The sequence below is a fragment of the Numida meleagris genome, chromosome 3, assembly GCF_002078875.1.
Source record: "Numida meleagris isolate 19003 breed g44 Domestic line chromosome 3, NumMel1.0, whole genome shotgun sequence".
In the NCBI taxonomy this organism is placed as follows: Eukaryota; Metazoa; Chordata; class Aves; order Galliformes; family Numididae; genus Numida; species Numida meleagris.
In genome coordinates this window covers 25,602,236-25,624,869 of record NC_034411.1, presented here as the reverse complement: position 1 = coordinate 25,624,869, position 22,634 = coordinate 25,602,236, and the positions used below count along the sequence as shown (strand labels likewise).

Sequence of the window (22,634 nt, the reverse complement as noted above, 5' to 3'; positions counted from 1 at the left end):
CTGAAATCAGAAGAGTTTGCTTAAATAGAAGAACATCAAACAGAAAAAAAAGCAATTTTAAAAAAAAAAGCTCTAGAGGAATATTTTATCAGAAGCCACTTAAAAAGAGCATTGTTTAAAAAGACAATACACAGCTTCACACTTCCCTTTGCCTTTTTCCTTTAACTATTTCTCAGAAACATAGAGAAATCTGCTGAACTGAGCTCTCCTAGGAAGTCCTTGTTTTCAGAATTTGGTCCTTTACAATAGTGAAGTACAACAAAACATAGACAGCTTTTCTGGTTTAGACATTTAAAGGGTCAAGAGGAAATATCCATGAAAGACAGACTTACTTAAAAATAACTACTCTCCTAAATTAAATCTGCACATCTCTTTTTACACTTAATTTATATATTGCAAATAATTAATAATTTGCCATTTAAAAAGTTAGCATGCTGTAAACAAAGCAAGCACAATTCTACACATTCAGTATCAACAATGGTTTCTATCAATAAAATTTATTTGCATAAATTATTAAACAATATACTGTATTGCAACATGTAGCTGTCTTTTCATAAATTAAATGGGGTACTCCGATTTTTTTTACTAAGAATTTTCTCACAATTAACATGTGACAGTGTAAATAATAAAAAGCCTTTTTCTACAAATACTGCTGTCAAACTGATTTAAGAAGCAGAATGTCATGGGGGAAAAAGGGTTATGAAATCTTTTTTTCCTTGGAAAGATTTTCCAGGGAGCAAAAAATATATCCCCTTATATCAATAGTCAGATCTTTCCTAAGAAGTAAGCTAATTGAGCTGTTTGTGTTGATAAACTCCCTTTTCTCCAGACTGTTCCTCACTGAGCCATAATTATTTGCAATTTGCCTAAGTCGTCCATTTACTGATACGTCAAGCATGAAACAGAGGCAATTCCAGAAAATGGAAATGCTTCTCAAAATCAATCTTTGGGAAATAATGTGGTAGAAGTTACTGTGTGATAGAAGACTACCTTATAACTGTCACATGGAGATGAATATTAATTTGTTGAGGTTAAGGTGGCTTTGTGCTTCATTTGTTGACTTTGCTTAGCCATCAGCAAGCAGCACAGTACAATTACTCCAGCAAAGCTATTTTTCTAACATGAGTTTTATGATTTTTATGTACTTACCAGTCAGCACACATAACAATGTCAAAATGTCCTTCCAGTTGAGAGACATCTGTCTCATTATCCCATCGTAAAATGCTAGAGGAAAAAAGATTTTTTTTTTTTAAATGAAGAAAAAATAAAAAAGGACTTAGATTTTTCATCTTGAGATTTTAAAAATATTAATCTTATTCTATGCGGCACAGGAGTGTTTTTAAGAGTATACACTTGTTACTTTCAAAAATGAATGTAAAAATATAATTCTGTATATTTTTCAGTTTAAAATCTCAAAGGCAAAGAGCCACCTTTTAATTATATCAAAAAGGCAATCCACTCAGGCTCTGATGAGTGGATCACCAACAAACATTCATTTCTGAGTTAGTGACACCTGTACAGCCCCAGATTTTTACCCCTTAGCACTACTGCACAAGGAAGCAAAGCCTGGGTATCGACAATCTGAATGAAATAGGAATTTGCAGACCAAACGTGAACTCATGGATCTTCGTTACATCTGGCAGGCGAGCCAGCCGTGTTTCTCACTGATGGAGTGAGCATTCACTTGGGCTCAGGGGAGGAAGGACAGGCTGAAAGAATGCCAAGCTTAACTCTGGTGCTGGCTATGTCACCCTCAGGCAAGCTTAAAAATACAGCAGTGCTGACTTTGTCAACACCTGTTCTCTCCGAGGTGATAAGTTATTTAATTCTGAGATACCTAATAACAGGCAAGAATGCACATTTGTGCAAAGTTCTTCTTTGTTTATAAATGCTGCCAATATATGTAGCAGCCACAAAGGATTTTGGTGCTTGTTCCCTTTTAAAAAACAGCAAACCAGTGTTGGAATTTACGGCATACTTAAAATATCATTACCCCAAAGATTTGAAGATGCATTTCTATTTCTAGGCTATTTTTAAGAAAAAAAAAGAAAAGAAACCATCTTTCTTTTTCATTTCCTGGTTATTTATAATAGAAAGTAGATAAATATTTATGGGAAAAGCACTTGTGGGGGAAGGGTCTAATCTGATCTTGTCAGGTTGTGCATGCTTATCTCAGTTTTGCGTGAGTCTTGACCAAATAGACCCTTTAGTCTTCCCACAGCTATAATCTACTTCTGGTTAAAAGCCATCACCATTCACATACTAGTCCTAATATTTAACTGAGGATCAGTTGTAATGCATTCATTCAAAAATGTTCAGTAAGTATGCAGGGAAAAAGGAAATCTTTTTCATTTACCATTTTCTATGCAAAACATTGGTAGATACATAGGTCAATTGAGATAGACTCACAAAGAATTAAGGTACCAGTACATGTGTATACATATGTGCACAGACACAAAATTTGAGGGAGAATGCTTTCAAAAGATGGAAATTATGAAAGGAGAGGCCCAATTGGTTGGGACAGCTTTGAATATGTGGGTCTCAGCGTACCCAGACAGATCGGGACTCATTAGCCCATTTGTCCTCCTGGAATTTAGTGTGGCAATCCAAACAGAAATAAGAGTAGATTAATTTAATTTTTCCCCCCTAAATTGAAAGTATTCCAGATTTTAGAAGCCTAGGTAGCTTTGCACAGTGGCACGCAGCAGGCATCCAGTAGTGGAAAGTGACAAAGGAGAGTTCTCACTCTCAGCTGCTGGCTGCCTGCTGGCTACCAGCAGCTTTTTCTACCCTGTTTCCGTGGAAACTTAGGTTAGAATGGTGAAAATTAGGTAAAGGTAAGTTTTGTGGGTTTAAAGCACGCACTCTAATATTTTAAGAATCTTGAAGCAGAACTGGAAATTGGTAGACGAACTGTGAGCCTTAAAAGGCCACCTTTGGTTCTCATTGCTACAGAAACAGAGATCAGATCAGTGCCACCATTGGGATTTGAACTATGATTTTTTTAACCCATATATTTACTATACTTCAGACACACAATTAGGAAGGCAGTCTCCTGGAAAACAAAGTCTCTCTCATGTTACTGTCAGGTTTGCACTGAGCACCAGAACACAGCATTTTCTCTGTACACCCACTGTAGACATAAAGGAAATGGTGCAGGTAGGCAAAAGAAACCATAATGCTGGGCAAAATCTGGAGTAGATGACTTGCCAGGAGCATGAGCAACATGATTGGCATACATGTTGCAACAAGGAGTGAGCCAAGGGCCTCACATTCAGCCATAAGCCAGTCTTCCTCCACTTCTTTGACACTGCATGAGGGCTGATCTTGGTCACTAGATCCAATACTGTTGTTTTGCAAAGGCTAGTAACAAATTTGAATGTAAGATTTTTAAATTCAATTTTGCCATTAGCATTCAAAAGTGTAAGGAAAATCTTCATCCATGGGGGGAAATAACCGCATAAACTAAAGTCATTCTGATCTCACTCAGGATGTATGTACACTACTGGGAAAGGTGCAACTACAAGCTGTATATCCTCGCTATCCTTCGACAAGCGTAAATATGACCAGTAAGTGAAGCACAGCTAGGGTACATGAAGCTCAATACAGATTGCAATGTTGGAAATTGTTAGGTAGCTTAATCTGGGCTACTCTATCTACACTGTTATCTGTTTAATGCTTCCACAAATTTGCATGAGCTGCAATCATACATCTGCATCTGCACCTGTAAAGCAGACATGCCCTCTCGTATTAGGGAATCAGAAATAATTCTGCTCAGAGTCAGCATTATTACATCATTAACCAGAATCAGCTTGATTCTGAATCAGAATCCCTTAATTTCAATTCTAGGGAAAGCAGTGAATCAGAGTCAGGATATGTATAAATACCACCAACTATCAGTAAGACTCCCTATAATCTATATACAATTCCTGAATTTGAAGAACAGCAAAAGCCACTGCAAAATCACTGAGAAATGTGAAGATGTACCTAAAATGCATGTAATCCATACGTACTTTATGCACTTTTTCTAGGGATTGTTGAGGACGTGATTCATGGACTTAGTTGTCAGATCTGAAATGAATACCAAAGACAACATAAAGTGCTGACTGCATTTCTATTTAAGGAAAAGTACTGCTAGGAAACTCAGAAGAACGATAGCAAAAGAAATATGAAAAAAATCAGTCTTTTTGAAGTTTCCCCTGAAAAACAGAAATAAAATGAAACAATGCCATGCCATAAAAAGTCTTTTTTATGTCAGTATCATGCTGAGTGCAATCACAAAAAATGCAAGCCTTGGTAATCCTTTCTTCTTGTTCCCTTTCCAATGATACTGAATCAGTGGATTTAAAACTGACTATTTTCAGAAATGGTAAGATTCAGAACAGATTTTATTTACTAGCTATTAAATAATCAATAAGAAGCAGGAATAAATATTAACATGAGGATCGTGGTGCCAAACAATTGGGAAGCCTGAGAAGAAGATTTCTGTAACGTTTTTTTTTTTTTTTTTCAGTCTCTTTGAATTCTTTGGGTGGTCTTCTTGAAAGAAAATAGCAGATAAGAGCAAGAAAACTCATTAGTTCAAATTAGGAAAGAAAAGTAAAGTTTCTGAAGCTTCAGAATATTTGTTTTCCACTTTTTTTCCCAGCAAAATAAGAAATTTTAAAGCTATAATATTTGCATGCCTTTGTTTTGAGGGAAGATGCACAGTACTAACAGTTGAAATTATTTTGTAAATTTGGAAAGTGTGCTTTATGGTCTACTCCTGTCTAAACCATACTGTTGATGGCTTTCAAAAACAAAACAAAACATAACATTTAATGCTGTGTAAAGCCCACTACTGACATTTACTTTGAGCTGGCTTATTTAACTTATACAGATTATGTTTCTTGAAATTGAAAATAAGCACTTGCTTTCAGAAAAAAAGGATCTGAAATCCACTGGAAACAGCAAATGTTTTGGGTTCTTTTTTGGCTGTAACAAGATTAGAAATAACACAGGACCCAAGGGAAAGACACAATTGAAAAGACACAATTGTTAGTGTGTCTACTGTTAGTAGACGAACACTGCTCACCTGCCATTTAGGCCAAGATGATGGTGGCTGAAGCTTGGCACCAAATAACGGCTGCTCTATCAAATGAACTTGACCAGTTTTCAGCAGAAAAGTACCCACGTCACAAACCTATTACTATAATTAGCTATCTTGATGGCAGTCCTAGCAAAAAGGACAAGAACTGAATGAGTTATGGAGAATGAACTATCCTTTCACAGGCAGAGGTGGCTTTTCCTGGTCAGAGAGAAAGCATACTATCAAAATAGTCTGAGAAAATATGTACTGATGCTTTAGTTTCTGAAGTCATCAAATTCACACCATTCTAAAGAATCAAATTCATTTAAAAAAATGGAAAAGAAAGAAAAAAGAATGAAAGCATGTCTTTCTTCCTTTCTTTCTTCTTTTTCTTTTTTCCCCTCACTTATTTTTTACATTGCCAAACACACTGGGAATGTGATTAGGATCAAGATAAAAATAATTGTAAAAATAATAGAACAAAAGGATCAACTAAGAAAATAGATATTGAAAAAAGAGCATCCTTTCTTTAAGTACTACCAACTTACCCCCCAAATATCCCTCTGTGTATAAAAGAAGGAAAAAAAAAACCACAGCAAAACAGCAAATGTCACAAAGATATTTAAGGCACTTCCCCTGTATAATAATACTAACTTATGGAGGATAGTGTAACAAATGTCAACACTCTTTATCTTACACTAGTGAAGTATCACAACAATCTACAACAAAAAACCTGATCTTACTCGGTTTTCATTTCTCATACAGAGTTCCTCATTACTATTTTTATTCAGCTTCCGTTATTCAGCAGTTGTCTAGGCAGGTAACTTACATAAAAAAAAAACCAACAAAAAAAACCAAGTTAAGTCTTGGATAATAGAAACTTGAAACATTTCCAAGAGTCTCTGAGATGTTTTTGAGATGAATGGCATAGGTTAGAGTAGCTCTCAAGTTAGGAAAAGAGTCATTATGCAAATACAGACAAAAAATTAAAATTAGAAGAAAGGACAAAAGACACAAGAGCCTGCCTTGCTTTAAACTTTATTAATAGTTGCAATAAAGATTTTTTTTAATGCCCCAGTTAGCAGATGAACATCTACCTAGAACCACTGTCTACCCACCTCTTCTTTTCATATTTTAATTTAGGTTTCAGTTTTGAAAAGTATTATCATTGGTATGTATACTGCTTCAGGTAAAAGATTGTGTCTGGGGATTTATATGACTTTTTTCTATGACATTAACCAAGCATGTTCATTAACACATTAACAAAAGGCATCACTAGGATGTTTCACCACGTCTTGATCTTTGTTTGAGATTGCTCAGTTTTGTACAAAGATCAAAAAGATGGATATTAACTACTGACAGAGGTGACGTATATACCTATCATTACAACTCCTCTGGAGTCTTTCAAGTTTGCCTGCTATCATTTCCCCGTCCTTATTTTCTCATTAGGCTGTTCTTATTTATCCACCTTCTTCTATCTTCTGCCTTTCTAATTTTGCTCTCTCACTTTGCTCCGTATGCTTATCTATTATTTCATCCCTCACAATGCATAACTGGTATCAAGAGAACAAGGTTAAACTTCAAACCACAGGTAATCAACAACAATCATTCTTCCTTTCCTCTCACACTTCTACACAGTCTGAATGCAATACGTACAATTGCTGATGGAAGTTTCCCACATTTCTGATGATTTTGTAGAGGCTCATCTCAACATTATCTTCCTCTGAATTTTACTTTTGTGCTATCTCACTCATAAATGCAAATCCTACTACCCAATTCTGTACTACAGGCCATCTAGACTCAACTCAGGTTTTTTCAAAGCCTCGGTGAGTGAGAAGCTCATCGCAAGGCTTCGTTGTTACCTCTGCTTCTTGATCCCCAGACATAGCCATTAATTACAGTCTATAACCTAGATTTAGTTTTGACCCTCCTCTATATTCGTAAACCTCAACTCTGTTCAGATTTTGCCAGATTTCTTTGCATAGCATCTCTTAGAAGTTTCCTGTCTACCCACTCCACTTTAACTCTTGACCATGTCATCATCACTAGCATCTTAACATTACAATATTGTTCTCTCCTGGAAAATGCAGTCTTTCCCTATTAATATTTATTCAGTAAGCTGCTGCAAAGATTGTTTTTCTTGCCTATAACCATGATCTTGTCACCCTTCTCTTTGTATTTTTCCAGGTAAGTTGCAAATCTTGTCTTTCAAATGCTTCACAAAAGTTCACTTCCCTATTTACTATCTCTCATTCAATACTGAAAGAACAAGTTCCTTCTTTAATCAGCCCTAATGTCAGCCTACATTTTCCACTTAACTTTTCAAGAAAGCACCTTTACAATTTTCTTCCACTCTGTTATCCACAAACAGTCACAAACTTACTCCATTATCCTTGAAACTCTCCTTTAAAATAGTGCCTACAAAAACTAGAAAGTGGTTAGGCTACTCTTGTGCCTCAACCCTTGTCTATCATGCTGACTACAGGTATCCTCGTTATACCTCCTCACAATATTTATCTCTGGTCTTAAGCCATAGACTTTCTAACTGAAATTGCCTTTTAGATATGTGTTCATACAATGCTTGGCACAATTTGTGGTGAAGCCTCATCACAGTAATGCAGTAATAAAAATTAAGGAAAAGAATCAAATAACAAACCTAATAAAAAAACAACCAACCAAACAACAACAAAATCCACAAAACCAAAACACCAAGAAACCCAACAATCTTGGTTTTCTGCCTAGAAGTTGCCTTTTAAAAGTGGACAATAAAGTTACTTGCTCCCCTTATTCCTCATTCTAAGGGTACCTAAACAACTTACAAAGGCTGCTCTGAAAGTAATGCCGCCTAATTTATTATGTCAGCCCATGACATCTGAGGGAGATGTTGGTGATATGGCAGTAGAGGATGAACCTTCCCACCAGCATTCCATTTCATGCTGTTGCCATGTAACAGATGGCAGCAGAGGTGCAGCCTAACAAAATGGCATCTGACATGGAAGCGTGGATGAAGCAACAGTGTGTCACTGAATGCCACCCACTACCATTCATTAATGCTTGCTGAATATTTATGGAAGCCAAACAGTGGATGTGAGCACAGTGAGGTAGTGGGTGGTGCATTTCAGCAGCAGTGACAGCGGCAGTGGGTCACCTCCACTGGGGCAGATTTTTATGAACGTGACACGCAAGATCTTGTTCACGGCTGGTGAAAATGCACAGCTAATGGTGGTGACTGTGAAAAATAGTGTCTTGTAGCTGAGAATTTGCTCTGTCTAATAATATTACTGTGCTCTCTGTATCTGTTGTAGTTTCCATGGAAATAAATAGCAGGCATTACTTTCGGAGTGACCTACGTATTTTGCTAAAATTCAGATGGGAACATTACAGTTATATGTCTTCAAAAATAACAGTCCTAACACTCACAGTTTTGCTGTTACTCAATTTTTGGGGCATAATAAATACACTGCATGTAAATACAGCTGTTTCAGAATAAAGGTTTCCATTTTGCAGACACATCGCAACCCATCATTCAGCACAAGTATAATTATTTTTGTTAAAGGAGAAAATCTTGTATAAATGTGTTATTAATAAAAAATCTGGTGTTTGTGAAATTGCCTTTTCCTCTCTCCTCTATATCAATAAATTCTAAGTCACTCTTTATTTAGGAGATTGACTACAGTTTTTAGCAAGTTTCATGTAGTTCATTACACACAGAATGGATGGTTCTTACATTCTAATTCAGACTGACACGATAAAATATTTTATTATGGTACAGTATTTTACTATTAATTAAATGCATCATTTCAAAATAGAAGACAGTATAAGCACATGCAGCAGTGGTAAGATCAGTGAGTGTAAGCTTTGTAAAAACTGGATTTTTCAGTAAAAATATGAAGGAAGACAGTTTCTTCTTGCCCTATGGAAAATAGTCTAGCTGTGAATAAGGGGAGAAGAATCAAGGGAACAAGAAAAAAAAAAAAAGTGAATTAGGAAGGCCCAGAAGGACTGAATAGGGGAAACAATTTGAAACAGCAGAGGCTCTGCAATTCACAGGTGCTTAGATTCTGAGGGCAAAAGGGACCATTACAACTGTCTAAGATTTCAAGTTGCTTCATCAAGCCCACATATCTTGGGAAATTAATACATGTTTAAGAACTGCATTCACTGTTAAAGAAACTACCACTTCCCATAGCAAGATGTTCTAGTGTCTTATAATTCTCTATCAAATCTCATTTTTTTTCTCGACTGAATTTGTCTACCTTCAATTTCTACATCTTGTTAGGTACTTGTAAGCTAGATTATACAATGATCTTCTATTAAAGATTTTTTTTCCCCACGAGACTTTCAGATCAAAATCAATTCATTTCTTAACAATCAAGTCTTTTCTTTGACATGTACAGTAAACAGAGCCCTTTAACTCTCTCATTTCTGAATCCCCATTCACTCTTACGCCTCTTTCCCAGGTCCCTTTCATTTTCAATACCATGTTTAGCGATTGAATAACTGAATATTAACAGAACATTACTGAAACAAGCAAAGATGGCACTCTAAGCATCATTTTGTCAAACTTTAAAGTTTATCCCAACTCTCCAGTGTCTCTGGCAAAGATTAGCAGAGAGCACCTGTGAAGGATATAGCCTACTGAAAGTGTGTAAAAAGTACTTGATTGTCTATCAAGGCAGAGCTGAGGTAGATAAGGAAGGGCAGATGAAGGTACAGTGGTAACACCATGACCCAGGGAACGCAATGTAAAGGTTTGCTAAAATGTACGCAAACACAAAAGGGCATAGGAATAAAAAAGGAAAACAAACAAAAATAACCCTTTGATTCTAACATCTCATGGACATTTTCCTTTCAAGCTCTAGGAAGAAAGACACAAGTTTTCTTAGTGGAGACCAATGGTCTCCATCCAGCCTTCCTGTCCAGTCCAAGAGAGTACAAGAACACCTTTGCCAAAATGGTGCTCTTAAAGCTAAGAAGAGATCATAACAAAATATAGCTGAGAACTTAACGAAAATTATTTAAAATAATGCCATGTTATACTTTTAGATAGTACCTACCTTATCTCTCCCTGTTCTTTTAAACACATAGAATTTTCTCAACAAGTCTTGCTAATATTCTCTTTTTTCTGTTTATATATTCTTATACATAAAGACGAAAGACAAAACTACAATGTGATTTAAAATAAACTGCAATTTTATTAAGACTACACAAATGGCTGAGACACACACAAAAAAAACCAAGGTTGGAAGTCAGTGAAACAGCTGATATTGTCAAACAGCAAAGAAAGCTATGAGAAGGAAGATATAATTCCTCCAAAGCTGAAATTTTATCCAAATGAAGAAAAGACCACAAACTTTAAAAATTAAGTCAGACAGACTAACAATGACAGTACTCTTCCTCCAAATCTTCCTGCCAGCTAATGATAAGGATATAGAATGAGAACTCACAGAGGATAACATCATTTCAGAGAGGTGAAATTAATTCTTTCTGTTCTAACAGCAGAAGAAACTGAAGACATTTTCATCGCAGAACCCCTTTCTGATGGAAGATGTCTTCTTTAAAAAGAAGTCCCGCTTCACAAAACTTCTGGAGTTCTTAAAAGGGGTCAACAGGTATTGAGATAAGGGTGATACTGGGTAGGACAGGCTGCGTCTGATTCCAAAGGACTACTGGAAAAAAACCCTCACCAACAACAACATTTAAGGAAAGCAGACAGCCACGGGATAAGAGTCCTGGCAGGGCTAAAGAATGGAACAAAAGACAGGAAACAGAATAGTAGTAAACGGTCAGTTCTCACAATGGGGGGAGATAATCTGAGGGGTTTCCCTGGGACCTGTTCTATTTAACATGTTTACAACTGAGGAACGGTGAAGTGGCAAAGTTTGCTGACACTATGAGGTTATTCAAGACTGTAAGGAAAAGAGCAGGCTGTAAAGAATTGCAGAAGGATGAATCTGAGGTTTGAGACAATAAGACGGCAGATGAAATTCTGTATGGATAAATGCAAAGTGGAAAACAGGAAAAAGAATCCTGGCTTCATAAATGAAATGGAGAAAAATTATAATTACTGGAAAGCTCCTTATTTTATGACAGACGGTATCATGAAAACATTACAAGACTGTCCAACTATAGTCAAAAAACCAGTCACTGTTAGGCATTTTTAGAAGAGGAACAGAAAGAATACTTACACCACTACATATATGCATATAATTTGCACACATTTTGAATGCAGTACTGCTCACCCTAATCTGCAAGGCAGTAGACGGAAACCAGGAAAGAAACTGAAAAGGGCAAGTACGATCAGAGGTATGGAATGGCCTCCACTTCAGTTGAATTTTCTGTGATAGAGAGCTACAAATACACAACGGGCACCAACAAATGGATATTGTTTCTTCCCACGCATACATAAAATTATCAAATGAAGACAACAGTAACCAGGAGTCTTTTCTTTCTAACAAAAGAGCAGGAAACGATTCTTCTGGCAGCCTCCTCCTTGCTGTGTATGCAAGAACACTACATGGGGAGACTGGAGAAGCAGTTCAAAGAAATTTCCTTTAGCGTTATGAAACTGACGAACACAACTAATTCCATAAATATGCTTCAAAAAGTTTGAATTTAGCAACACATTGATTTGATGAATGAAAACATAGTCCTCTTTATTAGAGGTGTCCTATGTTGATAAAACCTGTCGCACGATTCATTGAAATCAGGACAGTTAGGAAGCTGATTTATTGGAAGAACACTGCAGTAAGATAAAATATTCACATGCTGGCAGTTACAGAAAAAGAAGTAATTAATATAAGAATGGAATCATGGCTATATAATAGTGCTCTGGTGTTGAGACCTGTGGTGTTGCAGCTTCCTGGATCACTTTATGATCTCAGGATAAATCAGCACTGTGTTTTTGTCTTTGTTACAAATGCAGTGAGTTGGGAAAATCAGGCACTCTCTGACCATATCTGGAACTCCTGCTGCCAGGAAAAGTACTGGAATTGTACAGTTGTATACATTCTATATTCTTTAGTGTGAGTTCTAATACTTCCTATAAGATGAACAAAGAGTGCGTGATACATTACTACTAATTAAATCAAATAGTGCATCGTGGAACAAGCATCCCTCTCACTGTTGTATGTACTTGCTGATACTAATGTGGAATGTAACCTCTCTGGACCAGCTCTTAGCAACTAAGACTAGACTTGTCTATGCCTAAAACTCCTTTGAGTTTAGGCAATAAATATACAAACTACTAAGAGTCCCATATCAGCAATAAGTATACAAATTTTGTTCTTAACAGTCTGTCTTCTCATAAAAGCAAGTCTGGTGGAAGAACAATCTCCCTGGTGAAAAAGGCTGTTAACCTTTAGAATATATTGCAAAGCCTTCTCTTTGATAAAGCTTTTCCATTGTGTCATATGTAATAACAACGTTTTTTCAAAATTCTACAACAAAAATCCCTATTTCATTGAGATTTCCACATAAAAAAAAGGAAGAAAAGAGCAGAGATTCTATAACTGTTATTCCTAATTTGATTGTGGTAGACATGTTCAAAGCAATCATGCTATGCATCTCAAACTAGTAATACCTGATGGTACAAAGACTGCTATCAGGATATCTCATAGGCTAAGTTATGGCATAAACTTGAAGTGGATCAAGGATAATTTTTTCAGCTACAAGAAAAACAAAAATCTATACGCAATATTAATAATTCACTTCCCTATGGCAAGTCATTATTAGAAATTTGGCGGCATTTATGTTCTATTGTACTTTTTATGTACTATTCCCAGTAAGCAATAGCAAGGAATTCTGAGTATACTACTAGAAGCTAAAAATAAACATAGAATTCCATAGCCATTGCTTAAGTAATCTGTTTACTAAATATCTATTATTACAACACATAATATGACAAACTGCCAGTTTGGCTTACATTGCTGTACTTAGAAAGAACAATCAAGAGTTGGCAGAGAGCTAGATAACTGCTAATTTATTGCATTTTGTATAAATCTAAATAAATAAATGTATGTCAGGTTGTCCTAAGCTAACTTCACTTGGCTGATAATGGATTGCTCCTTTTTGTGTTATACGTTTTTTGGCATATTTTCCAGGTCTAGATTTGAATGCCTGAAATATCATAAACTGAATCTCCTACTGATAACTTCTACTCCTGGTTCAAGGAAAAGAGTGTAAGATCCCAAAGTGAGATGCAGCGAGAAAGGCCCAATATTTTTTATATGTTATAATACTATGATTTTTATTGGACACTGTTTAAATGGCACTTAAGAGTGAGGAACACATAGTGCCTACTCCAGATTAAATTAATGTTGAAGTATGTCACTTAAATGAATCATTTAGAGCCTGCTAGCTCTAAACAACGTAAAAGAAGTCACCTAATGTCACTCTGCATGCCAGCGTTGCATTTTTCCCTATAAAACATTATATTGTATTATGGTTTTTTAGTATGCAAACTCCAGGCTTGGGGTAGTAGGAAGAGTCAGAATTATAGTTGTCATGGTTTTATGATTTTCGGTTATTGGTACTCCACATCATAACATCATGTACTGAATGTACCTGGTTCTCAGAAGAGAAGGACTACTACATTCCCCACGGCACTTTGCTCCTCTGTTACCATTTTCCAGCCGGAGGGAAAAGACAAAAGCTCACAGTATAAAAACTTGCAGATCACGAGACCTCGTCCCTTTTTCCGCCGTCTCTCGTCTTGGCAGCACCTCGCTCTCCAGCCGTCTTATCGTCGGTAGTAGAGTAAGGCCTACCTTGATTTTGGGACATTCTCTCTCTCTGTATTGGATTTATCAGCTTAAATTGTAATTATATTGTACTATAGTGTGTTGTTTTGCATTCCGATATCTTATTTAGTAAATAGTTTGTTTCTCCTCAGATTGTTGCCACTGTTCTTTGCTCTCAGGGCCATCTCCCTACCCTTTTCCCCTTTCCCCTTTTCCCGGGACGTGGGCCCGTGGGTCCCCCGTCCCCTTCATCACGGAATCGGGCCTAACGCCCGTAAACCGTTGACAATAGTAATATTTCATATATTACATCACCCTTTTAAGTTTCTTCAAGGCCTTGAGAAGAGATCAAAAAACTTTGTTACTGTCTTTATCATCACCAAATCTGAAGGACTGATCCACCCATTAGCACTTAACAAATAACTTAATGTAAAAACCTTAATTTCCACTGAGAAAGCAACTATTAATGTGTATAATAAAGGGAAATGAATGATGGTCAATGTTTTTTAGAAGACATTAAAATTTACAGTGCTACAACAAATCTGGAAAAGTCTTCAGAAGTAAAAATCAAAGTTTTTATTATGAGAACCTTATACTTTTATATAGTACTTCACTTGATTTTGTAATTCAATTATTTTGATGCAAATAACACCCCGAAATCCATTGCACTCAGTAAGTTAAACACTTGACATTTTTACTCCTTATAGTGCAATATTTTATAAAGTCTAGATATGTTTATTAATTAGTGATTATTAACACCCAGTAAACAACATCATGTCTTGTAAAAACACAATCTTTCTTCACAGCATGAAGCCAAAATCTATTATTCACTGATTCCATATGCTGAAATACACTCAAATGATCACAAATGACCTCAAGCATTAGATAAATGTAAATGAGGACAGGGTAGAAAATGTGCTTTTGATTGATATCTAAAAGACCAGGTTTGAAGTCTTGACAAGGGATGAAATCTGAAATCTTATACAAAGTAGATGGTAATTGGAAACCTACAAAATCTAAGCTTCTGCACAGATGTACTACACAGGTCTGAAGTTGCTCACAAAGGTTCAGCACATGGAGCCTCAAAGACTACTCCTGGACTCCTGTGGCCTTTGTCTATTTAGGAAGCAAGTATTAGGATGCACAGATATCTCTCTAAGTTCTATTCACATATATCCCAACGAAGGCAGAATTTTCCTAAGAACTCAGCTGAAAGAATTTCTCTACACAGAATGGCTAAATAAGCATAGAATAAATTATGTGACTGATAGCCATTGAAATTGTATGCGCTTAGCCCTCTACATTAATAAGCTTATTCTGCTCTAGCAACTTGGTTTTTTTTAGCCCTTTTTCAGCTTTACTTTAGCCACTTTGATAAGGACTGAGAACCCTTCTTCTGAAATGAGAATCTTTAAAAAAAAAAAAAGAGAGAGAGAAATTTTAGGCAGACACATGCTCTGTCATCTTAGGTAGCCATCTCTGAGCACATGATTTCTCACAACTCTACCTTAAATATGAGGAGCTTTAAAATGTACTTTTTAATACTAGAAAAGATGAACACACTTCACATTCTCATCTGTTTCCAGGCCCCACCACACCTGGAGACAAGGGAAATAGGTAGTTAAAAAAGCTAACTTCAGTAGCATCAATTACAAGATGACTCAGGAAGGGTTTTGAAGATGATAGGAAACCAAACTCTCCGGACCCCTACAACGGTCATGCGCCAGAGTATGCCCTTGCAAACAATTGAGTTGATTTTTTATACTTCCAAATTTCTGTCATTACTTAAACCATGATACATATGTACACTTGCTGCATACACCTGTGTTAGTGTAATACGCCACAAATTTACACATTTCACATTTATATTAAATATACAATTACACGCGAGAATCTATAAAACACTATAGTAGAATCTTACCAGCTTGACACTTTCTGAGCCTTAAATACTCCTGCAATTAGGTTTCTCGTGATGATGTCACTTACATCTGTAGAGTGTCTGTTAAGAATTATATATAAAACTAGAGCAACAAGAAAAATAATCAAAAATACTTGTTTACATCAGTAATATCTTCATAACATCTTTTGTCTATTTAGTCTTTAAATTGTGTTAATAATTAGTTTGTTCAGAAGCATAAATTTCATAACTCTACTCTGGTTTGGCTGCCATAAATCTACCCAGCCTCTTGCTCTTGTTGCCTACCTCTACTGAATGTTCCTTTGTTAACCCTTCAATTTCCAGAACTGCTAGCACTGTAGCTATACAAAATGCTGAAAAAGATTTCCCATATCTTACTTATATTTAAAAGGAATTATTATTTATAAACATAAAACTTAAAGAAATTTCTTAGCATGCTCACTTTGCAGTTTAGTTTGAGCTGCTTTCAATTGTATCACTAGATCACAGTACTGAGGTTTTCAAAGCTTTTGGATTTGAGGTCCAGTACTGCCCCAGCATATGCACCTTTACTCCTGGCTCTGTCTGCATGAAGGCTAGCACGCACCAGGAGCACCTTCACCTGTAGGCAAGGGAGTTTCTAGTTCATTTGGTTTCTTGAGAATGCTGCGGAACTGCCATAGAGGACGGCATAAAGCAACAAATGCCTTTTGTCCTTCATAAGCACTGCAAGAGTCCCCCTCAACTTAGTGTCTCTGCCTCTTTCAGTCTGGAAGATAGGTAACAAATTTGGATAGCCACATAGGCAAGCCACTGCAAGGGCTTTCAATGAAAAATATCAAAGGGAGCAGTGTTCAGTCATCTGTGCCTAGAAAGATAGCCTTCATAATCAATCATTAGTTGTTAGTGAGAAGCCACTGGCAAGTAAAAGGCCTAGCAAGTAACCAAGAAACTGTGAGAACATTAACCGGCATCAGCATGAATTCATATGTATTTGAGCAGTTCACTCTCAAGTATCAGAAATTACCTTAAAGGGATGATTTTAATAAAGATGTCAATGATCGTTCATTCTTAGTTAAAGTATAGGAAACATGATGCTAATGAGGAAGATGTTTCTAGGTGTGCAAAATATGTTTAATTCTTCTTTGCAAGTGCTCTTTTAAGACAACTGAACACTCATGTCAGGCTAATTTAAAAAAATGACTAAGGGAACCTTTTCTTTGTTGTGTTGAAATCTCATAATGGGCCTTCCTAAATTTGTTGACCTTTTAAGTGATTTTAGAAAAGTCTCTATCCAAACAACATAGAAGAAAAGACAGCTGATATGTTGTGAAGCCAAAAATTAGAAATTAAATGACAGAGAAATGGTTAGAACAAATCTCTGGACATCGCACACGCCTTTTAAATCTTTTCCATAACATGCATTGGGAAGTAGAAATAAATGGTCAATACTTGTGAAGCAAAAGGAAGGCGTAGATAATTACATGAGCAAAGCATGCTCTTTTTCTGTGGAGGGAGAAGTAACGTTATTGATAAATTAGCTATACTTCACTTAAATTATATAAATGGGCAAAACTGTTAATAATTGTTGTAACCATGTTAACACTAGCTTTTTTTAAATAATTTATAAGCCCATGTCTTCGGGCATTCAGGCTGAACACGACCTTTTTAACCTAAATTTCCCAGGACTGTTGAAAGATCCATACACTATATTTTAATAGCCATTATTGTGCACTGCAACAATGTTTTGTATGATTGATGCTTTTAGACAGCAGTTCAAGTCACTACTGCATGGTGTGAAACGGACCAAAGGGAGAAGGTACACAGCCTCTCTGACACAAGAGACAATTTTTTACAAAAATGAATGGTATCCTCAGATATGGCTGTGATGAAGTGAGTAGAGATGCTTCCAGTGTTCTGGAGAAATCTGTCGTAGAAATGACCTAAATTGGAAAATTTGCAACTGGATGAATATCACCCAAAATTTTAAAGAGGAATGAATTTGATACTTTGCCTATGTAAATCTTCAATATTTAATGTAAATATCTACACTTTTTTAATACTGCCTTCATTTAAATTATCATGAAAAAACTTAGACAACAATAAAGTTTTGAATGAAGCTGAAAAAGCAAGACCATCCACCTTTATTTCACTGATTTGGCAATGTGAATGATCTGCTAAACAATCAAAATCTGCCAATGACAGGGGAAAGGAATGAATTAGAATGAAATCTTTTAAATAGCTTAGTAACTAAAATTATAATATCCATTAAAAATTCCATAAACCTCATGTATAAGACCACAGGTTAACACAAAATATAGCAATGTATTTGACAGTGTAGTGGTTAAAATTACAACAATGATGTGAAATTAACACATTCATCAATTGTATTAGCATGTAATATTTCAATAACATATTCTAATACAGATACAACATACACACGAATACTTCATGTGCAGTATGAAATGGAGAATAATGTGAAAAATGTCAAAAACTAAAAGAAAAATCAAATCCTCAAAAGCTTGAGACTTCACAAAGCCAGGCTGTTAGTTACGCTCACTGAATAGCGATAACAACAACAAAAACAACAATAATTATGATGATGATGATAATACAAAGGCAGATTCTCAGAAGCAATGCACTATTGCCAGGTCGATTTTCAATTACATTTCACTGATGTATTCATTTGTTTCTTAATGTGCTCATCTTGCCCATTAAGAATAATTAGCAGGCTTGCTTGGTGATTTCCTGGCTTCTGACAGTGATTTTTTTCTTTTTTGTTGACAACCACTTTTACTTTTTGGAAAGTAATTTTTGGATATTATAGTATGACTGGCATGTAATTTAAGCTTCCTAAGAAATTTAAAGGGAAGATGTAAACAGTAATTTTTAAACAAGATTATTTTAATGTATAATACCTACATAAAAAGCATAATACTAGGCATTAACTGTTCCTGAAGAGCAGAATCTAGTCAAGAAAACAGTATTTTATCCCGCATTAATTTAATTTGGCATGCTAAACAATTAAAAAATGACACGAGCGATAGTAAAAATTAGCAGAAGTACATCATCTGTAGGCTGTGATACTCGAAGCCAAATATTATTTCCAATTACACTAAAAATTTGTACTGATTTCTGTGAGTCTTGTGTGGCTGAAACAGATCTAAATTTAGTCTGAACTTCTGTTCTAGCTAATCACTATAAAAAAGAAAGCAAAAGAAAATTACCATAAAACAGATCATAAAATTACCCCTGAAGTCCATAAAACACATAAAATGCAACACAAATTTTATTATGTGTGCTTTTAAGAATACTTTCTACCTACACTGTAAAGTTCTTAGTCTGCTGCACTTTGGCACCCTGCTAATATTAAGCCCATTGTAAAATCCAACACAATAAAAGCATTTTGAATGCCGAGCCTTCAGAGCACCAAATGTTAAAAAAAGAAAAATAAATTCCCGTTAGAGCCTTCCACCAACTGCTCCTCTAAAAGGGATTCACTGAGTGAATGCAGATGAAGACTTCTTGCAAGACTTTTAGAAATAAAAGATATTTCTATAACATATTGTAAAAAACAAGGGTGTGCTAATTGGATTATACTGGTGTATCTTTTTCAGAAAATAAAGCACTTTAACTTCTTTAATTCCAAAGACTGATTGAATATTTCTAGTGAGCATCGATTTTCCTTGCTATGGAAAACTTCTAAATTTCAAAAAAGTTCAGGTATGTTTGTGGAATCTGCTACAAGAGGTATTTGCTGACTTGATTACTGAGCTCACCTGAAGCTTTCTGTGGGTAAAACGACCTTTTGTTAAATAACTCTGCTTTCAGAAAACATCTGTTTGTTTTCTTAGTCTAGTTTTGAAACACTTTTCTTGTCCTACATTTTTCATTTTCATAATGACATACAAGAAGGATTGGGAGAGGAGATGCTGTATAAAATGCACAGAATCATGAGTACTTCCTCCTCAGCTCATGGCTATGATCAGCTATATTTTAGCAAAATAAGATTCCTTGCAACAGAACAGAGAACTTGAATTTTCGAGAAAAAGGAGACTTTTATCAGGTTTCCTTCAAGTATTAAAAGATATAATTGGCTGTTGATTTCCATGGAATTGTGAAAGTGTGTAAGCAGTTACACTTGCCTGAGTTACCTCCGAGTGTTTTTGGCTGTAGTAGCCAACATTATTGCACTGTTACACTTCCTGATTTAATAGTCATAAGCAATTGCTATTTTCATAATCCACAACATCGCTTAACTAATTTTTTCATTAAAGACTCATCATGTTGACTTTCAAATACATACAAAACTCAAATCTAAACAATTCTTATGATGCAGGGGCCAAAACCTGAAAAACTAGTCTGACTTAACATGCACATGGAAAGATTACCAAGGAAAAAAGCAAATAGATCTCTTCTATTTTTTCCTCTCAATTTCTAAGGGCTATTAGTATTCACTATATATATATATCTGTTCTTGTTCTGTGCTGGTATTTAATGTGGCCACAAATTATGCTCACTCATTCTCTCGCTCAGCCAAAGTACAGTTCAATTTTATGAACTATGTGCTCATATTAGAAGAGCATAATAGCAATTTATTCTAATATAATAACATAAGACATATAATAAAATACTTTCTACAAGGGACAGAGGAGTTTTGTAATCTTACATCAAGGGACACTGATAAATTGATAACTGTTTAAGTAAACTAAACAGGTAATTGGTAGGCAGTTATAACTCACACAAACAATGAAAGTATGCATTTAAAAATACACTATGGCAATATACAAATACAATGCATTTTTAAGAGGTTAATATACGAAAAAAAAGGAAAAGGAACATAATTAAAAAAAAAAACACGAAACACCACCCATAAACCTAGTTTCTACTGCAAAATGAATATGTGAAGGAGAGCTAATGATTTGATTCACTGCTGTACCTCCTGTAACTGCAGCTTACAGGCACAGAATCTTTCAACCATAAGAAAAATATTTACTACTACACTTGCTGTATACCGACAGGTACATTTTTAATTAAAGAAGAAAATGTTGGATTTATTATGGGGGAAGCTGCAGCTCTGCTCAAGATATTCTGCATCTATTTTTTAATTACTTATGTGGGGACTTTTTCTTAATATACCCCTTGCTGTCTGTCTTTATATCGATTGTAACTCAGCCAGTAAAAACGAACGAGCACAACAAACCAGTTTTCTATCTGAATAAGGATACTTTTGATGGCCTTTTCATTTCCATCAGTTAACAGAACTTCTTTGACATCTGCAGAAATAGCAACCTGAAAAAAAGAGCACAGCAAACAATGAGCAAATATGCTTGTCTGTGTGGAAGTGAAGACAGGAGTGACAAGCCTTCAGTATCATGCTTCCTCACCTATTTCTCTGTAACAATCTTCAATCTTTTTTCATTTTATGTCTGCATTATTTTAATCATTCAATCAAATCAGTCAATACTTTTATCATTCCATTTGCGGGAGCCTCTATCTTGCTATCATTCTGTTCCGTAATTGCATTGTGACAGCGGATGATGGTATTCTGAGAGGCTTTCATTTGCGGGCTTCTGTTTATCTAGTAGAGCCATCATACAAGGCTGTCACTCTGCCTTTCAGCTTGCTTCTGTCTGACTGCCTGATGCCCTTCATATAACTTTGCATTGCAGGCAGATGGCTTTGTAAGGGTAATTTTTTTGTGAGCTTTGACATGCTCGCACATTGGGCTGTAACCTCGACACATTGTATAAGAGCGACAGGTTTGTCAAATGCCAATCAGTGTAACAATATGCTTTTATTTGTAGAGACATAAAAACTTGTCTAATGCACTGCACTGCTACATAATATCTCCTGAATACATGACTCAGAACCCAGAGAATGGTGAACGACTCTCCTGAATGGCCAATCTAATTCAAAAGAATCTAATTACTGAGAGCTCTGGATCATGTTTGTTGGTGTAATAATGCAGGCAAAACATTAGCAGCTATATCATGGTGCTCCAACTGTGATTCGCCAGGCTATTCCTGTATCTTAGCAAATGGGACTATAATCTGAAAAAAAAAAAAATGCTTCAGCTATGGCAATGAAAGACAGACCATACGTGGCCTGGAATGTCACAACAAGAGATATTGACTACACCGAGCTAAAATGTTTCTGCTCATCGAGGCAACCATAAAATCAATATGATACGAAAGCAAGTCAATCTAGAAGGTCTCTCAAGACTCTGCAGCTTGACCGCAGCTGAGGCTGTTGACAGTTCTCTGACCCAGCAGTTGGAGGCACTGGAACATTTTTCCTTTTGTTTCTTCCTCTGAATGGGATTGGAATTGAGAAAAGACCTACCATGAGCCCAGCCAAGCATGTCATGCCACCCCCTAGCTCACACACAGCAAGGTCCCTGAAAGAGAGAAAGGAAATGGTAGAACCCATACAAATTAGATGAAAATGGTCAGAGAGACATATATGTTACAAGAACAAATTGCCATCTGCAGTAAGAACGGAGCTACCAGGAAGTTGTAGAGACATGACTGGGCTACCTCATGTCGTTTTGCGTTTTAAAAATAATTATGAAATAGAAAAGTCACAAAGCAGGCAAACCAGTGGGGGTTCCCTCATTAGTGTTCAGTGCAACATTACCACCGCTGAGCTGAAAAATCTGAGAAGGTTCCCTTTTTTCCCTTGTCAATGGCTCTGTCTTTTAGAACTAAACTAGCTAGAGTAGCGAAAGATAATTGTTAGGAAAGGATAACAATGTTAATCCACATTCATTCTTGCAAAAACAGTTAGAGGAGTAAATGGAGAAATTAATATTATTTATATATTGCTCCACATAGTTATGCCCAAAAGCCTTTTGATATTAAAAAAGAGAAGTTTTAAAACACGTCATATACCACAAAACAATTACCCATGAAGAAATCCGATCCTT

At 35.9% G+C, this 22,634-nt stretch overlaps 1 protein-coding gene across 1 annotated transcript in view; it reads right to left on the bottom strand.

Annotated features, from left to right (window-relative positions):
- Positions 1 to 22,634, bottom strand: part of CAMKMT (calmodulin-lysine N-methyltransferase) — a 205,299-nt gene that overhangs the window by 19,427 nt on the left and 163,238 nt on the right. Inside the window, exons 5-8 of the mRNA XM_021392754.1 lie at positions 22,052 to 22,106; positions 20,935 to 20,998; positions 15,731 to 15,797; positions 1,150 to 1,224 (exon numbers count right to left, since the gene is read on the bottom strand). Of these exons, the coding sequence (XP_021248429.1) occupies positions 1,150 to 1,224; positions 15,731 to 15,797; positions 20,935 to 20,998; positions 22,052 to 22,106 (261 nt within the window). The remainder of the gene's footprint in view (positions 1 to 1,149; positions 1,225 to 15,730; positions 15,798 to 20,934; positions 20,999 to 22,051; positions 22,107 to 22,634) is intronic.